The 10,477-nt window shown below is 53.8% G+C and overlaps 2 protein-coding genes across 6 annotated transcripts in view; one reads left to right on the top strand and one right to left on the bottom strand.

Annotated features, from left to right (window-relative positions):
* The first annotated feature begins 5,153 nt into the window (after positions 1 to 5,153).
* Islr (immunoglobulin superfamily containing leucine rich repeat) lies at positions 5,154 to 7,111 on the top strand. The gene has a single exon (XM_048423697.3). The coding sequence runs from the start codon at positions 5,154 to 5,156 to the stop codon at positions 6,441 to 6,443; it is 1,290 nt and encodes a 429-aa protein (XP_048279654.1). The 3' UTR covers positions 6,444 to 7,111.
* A 2,298-nt stretch (positions 7,112 to 9,409) lies between these two features.
* Stra6 (signaling receptor and transporter of retinol STRA6) overlaps positions 9,410 to 10,477 on the bottom strand; it is a 29,302-nt gene continuing 28,234 nt past the window's right edge. For all 5 annotated transcript variants that reach the window (XM_048423695.3, XM_085689123.2, XM_085689124.2 and 2 more), the window contains one exon: positions 9,410 to 10,255. In XM_048423695.3, the coding sequence (XP_048279652.3) occupies positions 10,086 to 10,255 (170 nt within the window). In that variant the 3' untranslated portion in view covers positions 9,410 to 10,085. The remainder of the gene's footprint in view (positions 10,256 to 10,477) is intronic.

The following is a 10,477-nucleotide window of genomic DNA, read 5'->3' as shown; positions in this document are numbered from 1 at the left end:
GAAGAAACGGGTAAGTCTGTCCCGTGTACAGTCAGGCCTGGCTAGAATAGGGCCAGTGGGGGCCTCCAGGTAGAGACAGACAGAGCAGAGAAAACTGAGTGTGCCCTGCGTCCCCCATCCATACTCTTGAAGGTGCACACCGTGAGCTCATGCCGGCTCCAGTGCACACACACATGTACACAGGAGCAAGCAGATGCAGAAAGTCAGCACAGGCTCACCTTTCACATGCATGCCGTGTCATGGGCAGTCCAGGGCTCTCCATACCCCGTCTCTTCTCCCTGGAGACCCACTGGTGACATGAATCTCAGTGGGAGTGAGCTAGCTTCCTCCTAAGGATCCCTCCAAGCTGTTTGGAGGGCATTTGGTGTGGGTCAGAGGTCAGCTCTGCCCTTCAGTAGGGCAGTGTGATACGGTGACAGCGTGTTTCTATCTCAGACTCCAGCCCTTTTCCATCTCTTCCCAGGCCTGCTTCCTCCTGGTTTCCTTTCTCCCTGGGTCACCCCAGCCCCCAGACAGACACCCCATGCCTCAGGCTGGCTGTGACTTTCTGTTACCCTTTCTCCAAGACATTTCCATTCCTGTTTCTGTTTCTCTCCCTGCTGGCTCTGGCCCATCCCCCACCCCCTTCCCCACACCTCCATTTTCTCTTTGGGATCTTTTTGCTGCCTTCCAGGAAAAGCTGATGTGGTCTGGCATGGTTCAGAGGCCCCCACAGGCCTCTGTGGGCCAGGGCCTTCCAGCTGAGCAGCCACAGCTGGTGTGGGACTGGCTGCTTTAGTGGGAGGTGGCGGGACAGGAGGGGAGGAGGAGTGGGAGGAGGAAGAGAAGGCTGAGTCTGCAGAAGGGAAAAGGGGGACGTGAGAGTCAACCAACTGTCACCATCTACTGAGGCTGTTTAGATGTAGCAGTGGCAATCTTGCATCTTAGAAAGGCCAGCAAGCAAACCAGAGCTAACCACTCTGCAAGCTGCCAGAGAACCCTGGGAGCTAGGACCGGGGCTGGCAGGAGGGGATGTTCTTCCCTCTTCTTTCCTCCATGCCCCTCCTTTGAGGGCTGCTGAAGACCAAGATGGCACAGGGGGCTTCTGAGGAAGGTTCTCCAACCTTGTGCCTCTGGGCGACAATCAAGGTTTCACATATCTTCTTAGGGCCACTCCCACCTGAGCGAGGATGGCCCCAGTCGTGGGCAGGAAGCTAGCAACAGGCTGGGAGGAGAATGAGGCCTGCTGCGTTGTATCCTCTGGTGTGGTCTTGGCAGGAAGAGCTTGGTCAGGGATCATCAGTGGGGCAGGAAACAGTTCCTTGAAGAGGTTGTGCCCTGGAACAGCTATGAACTACCCTCAGTGTCCCGCTGGGGGCGCTCTACAGACCCCACTATGTAAATACACCGAAGGTCATTTGGGGTCTACTCTGACCAGTCAGTCGCCCTTGGGTGGCAGAGTAGGCACTCCTCTATCTTGATGGCCTTAGCTGTACCTGGGTTAAGGCAGAGTTACCAGCGACTACACATATGATCTCTTCTGCTTGGGAGAGCCACCTCCACTTGCTTCTCCTGCCCTCAGCCTCCAGGGCTGTTCTGCAATGGAATTCTGGGGACTGGTGTTTGGCTACCACCAAGAGCTTTCCTGGTGGGGAATGAGGAGACCAAGATTGCTATTCCTGGGACAGTTAGTGTCGGGTCCCCATCCCTGAAAAGTGTGGCTTCCTTGCATTTTATGCAGCTTTTCCTGAAGGGCCTTCATCGTAAGGAACTTTCCTTGGGCATATTCTTTCTCCCATCGGCCTAGAGTTCCCATCTGTGCCACCACAAAGAGAACAGATGAACCCTAAAATACTTTGTGACATCTGATGACCCACCAATTCACTAATTCACCCAAGGGCTTCTGGGTACCAGGTTCAATAACAGCCTGCAAGCCAAGGCACCTCCCCATGACAGAACAAACAACTGCAACTCGGATCAGGAGTGGGAAAGGAAGGCCACAGAGTCAGTGAGGACAGTTAGTGAGGAGAGCAAGCCAGACTTGTCTTTCTTTCTTCTTTTATTGTTTTGTTTGATTTTTGTTTTTGAGACAGAGTCTCTCTCTACGCAGCCCTGGCTGTCCTGGGACTATGCAGACCAGGCTGGCCTCAAACACACAGAGATCCACCTGCCTCAGCCTCCTGAGTGCTGGGATTAAAGATATGCGCCACTTGATTTCTCTTGTCTGTGCCAGAAGGGAGCAGTCCCAGGACGGGTCAAGGGTAGGGAGGGTGGTTGATCTGTCCTTAGCTACCTAAGGGTAGGGTAGGATGGGGACTGTGAACTCCTTGGGGGACCCGCTGATGACATGGGCTTTGTTCAGTGTCGGTGTGTGCAGCTGTGTTCTGAGAAACCTAGGGAAGCCTTAGTCACTGGGAAGTTGCCCCTGACAGACGCCGAGGTCATAGATTCCCCTCCTTTGTTAAATCTGGATACGCAAACCTCTACTCTCTGCTTATTCTACCCAATTCAAGACTTGCCCCAAACCCTTCCGCAAAATAAGCAAGGTGGGAAAAAGGGCTTCCTGGGGGCAGGGCAGAGAAGTGCACATCTAAAGGAGTCTACAGTAGCATCCTAGCTTCATACTTGGTGCCTACAGGCAGCACTCTGGGGTCTTCGACAGTTTCATAGCAGGAAGGGGGTGTGAGGAGCTGGGATGGGGCTCCTTGTATACTTTCAGTCAGTGGCAATTCCCGGTTCCCCTTGGCCTTGCTGAGAGGGTAAACTAAGTCACAAAAGACTCTATCAAGTTAACAGACAGGAAGAGGGCGCGTGGGTGAGGATACGGGGGAGACGGAGAGGTTCTATGTAGAGGGCTGAGCAGTCCATGCTAGGAATTTGTTTTCTGGCTCCTTGTCTTCTACTTCCACTCCAGATCCTTTGGCTCGGGCCTCTTCCTCGCTCCATTCCTATCCCATTCCTTCCTGTTTAGAGAGAAAGGTCTTATTCCCTCCCCACAAGAGAGATCTGCCCCCCTCACACACTGTGGGATGGCAGATCCCACAAGTGGCAAAGCTGATCACACTGTCTGGCATCTATGACAGGTCTTGAACACTGTGGGGACTGAGCCAGAGGCTATTCCTGAAGTGAGGTCCCTCAACATTGCTCTGCGAGCTGGGTCCTGGACCCTGGAACCTCTTTGCAAGCCAGGGTGTTCAGATTCTCCAGCCAGGGATACCTCTGCCAAGACTGAGCTGATTTCTGCTCTCTGTCAGGCATGCTGTCATGCCTGTCATCCCGCCTGCACACACCCACTCAGTGTGGGGCTGAGCTGGGGCCTTGGGTGTTCCCTGCCCAACAACCTCAGCCTACAGGATATATTTACTTAGAAAAAAAAAAAAGAAGAAGAACCGCCTTTCATTTTAGTTTTTCACCCAGGGGCTTGAACCTGGTGGCTGTTTCCTACACTTTGGCCCTTACAGTTTTTCATAGAGACAACCCAGCACAACACACACACACACACACACACACACACACACACACCAAAAGAGACATGCAAGAATACATACTCACAAAGAGAGTAATGCATACCCATATACAAAGACACATGTAAGCAGTCTCAAATTCTTATGTGCGTGGGGTCTACTGCTGCATGTCTCTAACACACACACACACACACACACACACACACACACACACACACATGAGAGAGAGAGAGAGAGAGAAAGAGAGAAAGAGAGAGAGAGAGACTCTTCCACACACAGCAGTACCTACTCCTCTCCCCTCCCAAGCCCACAGCACACACTCAGCTGCACACACAAACAGCAGCACAGCCAGGAGGGGAGGAAGGGGCTGCTGCTTGCTGCTTTTTCCTTCTTGGAGGCGAGGTTAGAAATTTCCCACTTTCTGTTAGATCTAGTTTCTCACCCTTCCCCCATTAGAAAAAAAAAAAAAGGGGACCCTTTCTGGCCTCATCTTTTCTTGGGTCCTGCCCAGATAGTGCTGTGACTTTAAGGAAGTTGGAGCTTGAGAGAGAGAGAGAGAGAGAGAGAGAGAGAGAGAGAGAGAGAGAGAGAGAGAGAGGAGAGAGGAGAGAGAGAGAGGAGGGGGAGAGAGGGCGAGCACATATAAAAACCCAAAATTTGCCCCCCTTCCCCCTCCAGTTTCTGGTGTCATTTTTGAAGCAGGGTGCCTGTTGCTGAAGCTCATTTTTGTTTTGTTTAAAGGAGTCCAGGCTACACAGTCTTCCCTGCAGTCCCTGCTCGGTGCTGTCCCGGCACCCTGGTCAGCCGGGTATACAAAGCAGGCAGCCTCCTCCTCCAGCATCCTGGTCCTGCCCGGGCAGTCCTGGCCTTGTGGGCTTCCAGGCAATCCAGTCCTTTGGGACTTCAGTTCCATCTTAAAGGAGCCTCAGCTTGCCTTCGGAAGAGCAGTTTGGAGGTAAGTCAGGGAAAAAGGGGCCCCCACTGCTGGGGGTAAGGGAGTCAGGGTGGAGGTCCGGGCTGGTTTGTTCTTCTACCCCTGTGGGTTTGACGAACTTGGAACAGGTCCTTTCTCAGAGCCATCCAGACAGCATCTGCTTGGACAGTCTCAACCCCAGGACTCCCAGCTGCATTGGGATGAGCCTCTGGCCCCCTGCCTTAGTTGAGAAGTCCTGGCTGGTTTGTTTAGGCAGCTGCCTGGGGTAGTTTGAACAGAACAGGCCACAGAGTGGGAGGGGTGGAGGGGTGTGTGTGTGTGTGTGTGTGCATTGCACAAGGGGCCTTGTCTGGACCAGGGCAGCAAAACATACCTATGGGGGGCTCCAGTGGGAGGGGCTGTAGCCAGGATGTGGGAGGGCAGAAGGGAGGTTCTGTGAAGTGCTGGGGGAGGGGGTGACTGGAAAACAGATTTCAAGTCATAAAGTCAGCTAGGAACAGGCCGAGGCAGAAAGAGCTCTGTGCAGAGGAGAAGTTGGGGTCCACTTCCATCCTGTCTTCACCTTGCCTGCCTACACAACCTTGGCAAGTCCAAGCCCTCTTATGGGCCTCAGGTTTTTTCTCCTATGGAGTGAGGGTGGTGGGTTAGGTGGTGCTGGATTCTGACTGGGTTCTGCAGGGCCTTCTAATGGTTGGGATCTGAGGAGGGACAGGTCCTTTCTGTGAATCCTTAGGCTCACTCACCTGGGTGGCATGTCCTTCCCCGTAGGAGGTACCATGCAGGCACTGTGCCTGCTTTGCTGGGCTGTCCTCCTGAACCTGGTGCAAGCTTGTCCGGAGTCCTGTGGCTGTGGCGAGAAGTATGGCTTCCAGAGTGTAGACTGTGCCTATCGTGACCTGGAGGCTGTGCCACCAGGCTTCCCAGCCAATGTGACCTTACTGAGTCTGTCAGCCAACAGGCTGCCAGGTCTGCCGGAGGGAGCTTTTAAGGAGGTGCCCCTGCTGCAGTCACTGTGGCTGGCACACAATGAGATCCGCTCGGTGGCTGCTGGTGCCCTGGTCTCTCTGGGTCATCTCAAGAGTCTAGACCTCAGCCACAATCTCATCTCCGAGTTTGCCTGGAGTGACTTGCATAACCTCAGCGCTCTGCAGTTGCTCAAGATGGACAGCAATGAGCTGGCCTTTATCCCTCGGGATGCCTTCCGCAGCCTCCGTGCCCTGCGCTCTCTGCAGCTCAATCATAACCGCCTGCACTCTTTGGCTGAGGGCACCTTTGAGCCCCTCACCGCGCTGTCTCACTTGCAGATCAATGACAACCCTTTTGACTGCACCTGCGGCATCGTGTGGTTCAAGACATGGGCCCTGGCTGCTACAGCAGTGTCTATTCCGGAACGGGACAACATTGCCTGTACCTCACCACATGTGCTGAAGGGCACCCCACTGAGCCGTCTTCCACCCCTGCCCTGCTCAGCACCCTCCGTGCAACTAAGCTACCAGCCCAGCCAGGATGGAGCAGAGCTGCGGCCTGGCTTTGTGCTGGCACTCCACTGTGACGTGGATGGACAGCCAGTCCCCCAGCTTCACTGGCATATCCACACTCCTGGTGGCACAGTGGAGATCGCCAGTCCTAACGTAGGCACCGACGGACGTACCCTACCTGGTGCCCTTGCAGCCAGCGGGCGGCCACGCTTCCAGGCCTTTGCCAACGGTAGTCTACTTATCCCTGACTTTGGCAAGCTGGAGGAGGGCACCTATAGCTGTCTGGCCACCAATGAGCTAGGCAGTGCTGAGAGCTCTGTGAATGTGGCACTGGCCACTCCCGGCGAGGGGAGCGAGGATACCCTGGGGCGCAGGTTCCATGGCAAAGCAGTGGAGGGCAAGGGCTGCTACACGGTTGACAATGAGGTACAGCCGTCTGGACCCGAGGACAATGTGTTTATCATTTACCTCAGCCGTGCCGGGGTGCCGGAGGCTGCAATAGCAGCAGAAGGGAAGCCTGCGCAGCAGCTCTCGGGCCTGCTTCTCCTGGGCCAAAGCTTGCTTGTTCTCTCCCTTGCCTGCTTCTAACCACACCCTGTCCCAGCTGGCTGGAGCAGCCCCAGGGCCTTTCCAGCTCCTCCTGACCCTGCCAGTGTTCCTTCTAAGTACTGAGGTTGGTGAGGCCTGAGGTTGGCCTGGGGACTTCATATTTTCCTACCTCCCTTTCTAAGCTCTTCCAGGCCACTCGTTGCTCCAACTTGTAGATCTGCTCAGAGCTAACAGCTAGGGTAGAACTGTATCCCAGAATCCATCGTCTCTGGTGCTAATTGCTGCTAACAGCATTGCCTATGCTCCTATCAGGGGCTGCATGCTAACAGGGCAACAACAATGTCCTAACCCTGGCCCACTTTATGCACTGAGGTAAGGAGCTTGGGGAGGCCACCCAAGTGGGTACTGGGGCCGGGGTGGAGGGGAACCTGGAGTGGCCAGTACAGGATCTGGGAAGGGAGTACTACAGGAAGGGCTGGGGAGCCTAAAAGCTCTCCCTGTCTTCTTAATGTCTTCTGGTGAAATGTGGAAACTGTCCCTGGCTGGGCCTCTCTCTCCTCTCACACCGAATCCTCATAGCCTGTGCCTGCTCCTCGAGACTCTTGCCTCTCCTTTATTTCCAAGTGTGCACCAGTAACCTGCCTCCCCAAAGAAGCTAGCCAGTCTGGGGTAGCCAGGAAAAAAAAATAAACAGCATTTCTGATGCCCCCGTTCGTCTGCCTGGAATTCTGTTGGGATCAAAGAGTCCTTGTGAGAGGATGGAATGGCCACATGTGAGAGTTGTACCAACACAAGGCAGGGACCCATAGGACATATGTGCTGGGTGTTTTGGGTAACATGGGAGGGGAGTCCAGACTCATCACTGGGCCATAACATGAGCCAAATTGTATATTTTTGTCTCCAAACTAACTCATTGGACATGTGGGGTGGGAACATGAGCATTGCTTTCTGCATTTTGGGAGGGGGTTAGGTGAAAGATATGTGTTGTAGACCCAGGAATAGTGTTAGGAATAGAGTTGGGGACAGATGGGACAAGAGCAAGAAATGAGACTGAAGGGTGGGGAAGTAGGGGACCAAGGACAAAGAAGAAATTGAAGACAGCCTGAAGGAAAGGAATAATGCTGCCCTCTGGCTTTCCTTCTAGTAATTGGAAATGGCCCCACAAGGGATGCTCCACTGACCTAAGGAAAGACTGGAAGTTGGGGGCTAGACACAGTGGTGCGGTTGTAGATAGGTCTGCCAGCAGAGACTCTGAAGAGCTCCAGGCCTGTGCTGGGCCAGAAGTGTCTCCCTACTCCCCACCTTTAAAGGATGGATATGTGCACACAGGTCTGGTGACCTTCAGGGGAAGGCCTGCCCCTCTCTGCAGAGCCCCAGGACTGCTGAACTCAGCAGAATGAAGGCAGGGGGTTGAGGAGTCTGGAGGAGCAGCTGTGAGTTTGGCAGCTGGCCAGCCCCTCCCCCACACTGGGGTCCCCATGTAGGGCTTGCTTTCCTTCTCCCTCATCCGTCTCTGACCTGTGGCTCCTGTTGAGTCCTTGTTAGTCAGGGTCAAGAACATCTTCACTTCTGAGCGAAAGCACCAGGATGGAGCCATATCCTTTATGCTGTTCCTTTGGGTAAGTTTATGCCCATCTCCGGGTTTCAAGTGTGTCAGAAATCAAATCACAGAGGGTTGGCAATATAGCTGAGCTGGCAGAGGGCTTGCCTGGCATGCTTGAGGCCCTGGAGTAATGGTACATGCCTTTAATCTTGACTCTCAGGAGGTGGGCACTCAGGAAATAAAGTCAGGAAGACCAGATACTTATGCTACATGGCAAATTTGAGGCCAGCCTGAGCTGCATGAGATCCCATTTCCCAAAAACGCAAAGACGGTAGTGTCTAAAAGTCCAGTTGATTGGTTGACTAGACCTGACAGTCCTGATGTGGAGCCTAGCTTCTCTGCTCCACGTGCCACTAAGCAGGATGGACATCTTAAAGGTCCATAGCACCTGCCACTTACCATCTAGGGCAGAGTAACATGGGAACTGCTATGTCTAAGTGAACTAGCAACTCCTTTGCTTTGGTCTTTTGTGGCTTCCACTGTCCTTAGTGTATAGCAGGAATTCCCAGCCAGCCATGGACCCTCTGACTGGCTTCTCCCATGTGGACCACCCCTATCTGTATCTTCTTACAAGGCCTGCGAAGAAGCTGCGTCTTTACATACCCTCTGCTTACCTCTCCCCCAATATACCCTTTTCCTGGTCTTCATCTGGCTGAATCAGTTTCCGACATGACCTCCTCCCAGATGTTTTCTTAGATCATCTCTCACCTGGTGTGAACCAGGCCCCTTCCTTTGACCCCCTTGTCTTGTGATTCAGCCAGATTGTATTCGCTTGTGACAGTCTCCTTGGTAAGGGCAGAGGCAGAATCTGAGTCATCCTCCTGTGACTGTGTGGGTTATTGACACATCACATAGAAGATGTTTTGTAGTAGTCTGAGGGGGACTTAGAGCATGCTTTCTCTGACCCCTGGGCAGCCCAGATCATGGGTTTGAAAGCCAGGAGGTACCTCTGGTGAGTTGTGTATGTGTTTGATCTATAGTTGGAAATAAACAGATATGATTTTGAGGTTCCCTGACCCAAACAGGGTGGGGAGGCATAATGAACCACATCTGAAGCATCTCTCTGATTCATGTATCTTCTATCTCCTCCAGAACCTCAATGTGTCTGCGTCTCTACTGTCCCTCTGCATCCTTGGTCCACTGCCTTTAGCCTTCTCTGCTCTGAATGACACCTCTCTCCCCTTCCTGTCTTTCTTTATTCCTTTAGAGTCTCCACCATTCCTGCAGCTTCCAGGCCCCAGATCCTGCCCATTCCGTAAAACCTGCAAGTCCAGGAATGGCGTCGTAGGGGCCCCAGCCAGCATCATGCAAAACTGGGACTCCTCTCTATCCTCACCCAGTGTCCATCCCAGCACCCCAAGAGCCCCCGTACTTCCCCAAATCAATCTCAGATGATGCTTACTGACAATGTAGGTGGTTCCCCTGAGAGCCCTCCCCTGTGAGGAGGAACGTTCTTCAGGGGCACATTTATTTCCTGGAGCACACTAACTTCTTTCATGACAGCTAACGGCATTAAAGCTACAAAAATATGTAGCTCTTGGAATGGGCAGCTCAGTGGGGCCTCTTGGAGTCTGACTTGGCTGCACAGGAAAGGGTGGCGGGGAAGAGAGAGGAAGGAGAAAGCTGGGGCCGAGAAGAAGCCCACACAGACTCCACCTTCATGGTGGGAGGGCTGGGACTGAGGTGGGGCCAGCTGGGATGGGAGAAATCCAGACCTTTCATCACCAGTAGGGAGCAAGGTGGAGCCTCACTGAGGCCCAGCAGGCTGGTGGCAGAACCAGTGTGGAGAGAGAGGCCTTAGTGTGGCTACCCCAGCTCTGCCAGTTCCAGGACTAAGACCCCACCAGCTGTTTTCTCCAGAGCCTTAGCTGGTAGCCTGGCGGACAAGCACAGACCAAAGTCCTCTTGAGGCTGGTGGTGCAGACACAGCGACTCCAGTTCTCTGATCCCACAGGGATCTGCTGGCTTGGCAGAGCTGCCGCTGGGGGAGGGGAAGTGCTGACATGGATGGGAGGGAGGATGGTAGGCTGGAATGTGCCTCTGCACATAAGAGCAGGACCCTGTGGTTTTCCTCACCCTCAGGGCTGGGTGCCATTGGCCTTGGCACCACTTAGGGCTGCCTTCCGCAAGGCCTGCAGGCTTGGGTTGTGTAACAGAGTGTAGGCCAGACCCCAGCGGGCCCTACTCCGACTGCCTTTGGGTCCTGCTCCCTTGGCCATCAGGTCCTTGGTCTGTAATAGTTGCATCCCTGAGAGAGACAGAGAGGGGAAGGAGGGAGGGAGGAAAGAAAGGAGGAAGGGAGAGAGAGATCTTCTATGAGTTCCAGCCAAGTTTTCACAGGCCCCAGACCTGAGAAGGGTCTGAAACCTCCATGCACATTCAGGGTTCCAGTTACCAACTAGGGGAGTAGCAGAAGACTGGGCTGCAGAAGTTTGCCACCCTTCTGTTGGAAGAGGAGAGAGAAGATGAG

This window comes from Myodes glareolus, chromosome 4, assembly GCF_982192425.1.
Source record: "Myodes glareolus chromosome 4, mMyoGla1.1, whole genome shotgun sequence".
In the NCBI taxonomy this organism is placed as follows: domain Eukaryota; kingdom Metazoa; phylum Chordata; class Mammalia; order Rodentia; family Cricetidae; genus Myodes; species Myodes glareolus.
The sequence above is the reverse complement of the archived record's forward strand: the minus strand, read 5'-3'. Positions and strand labels throughout refer to the sequence as shown.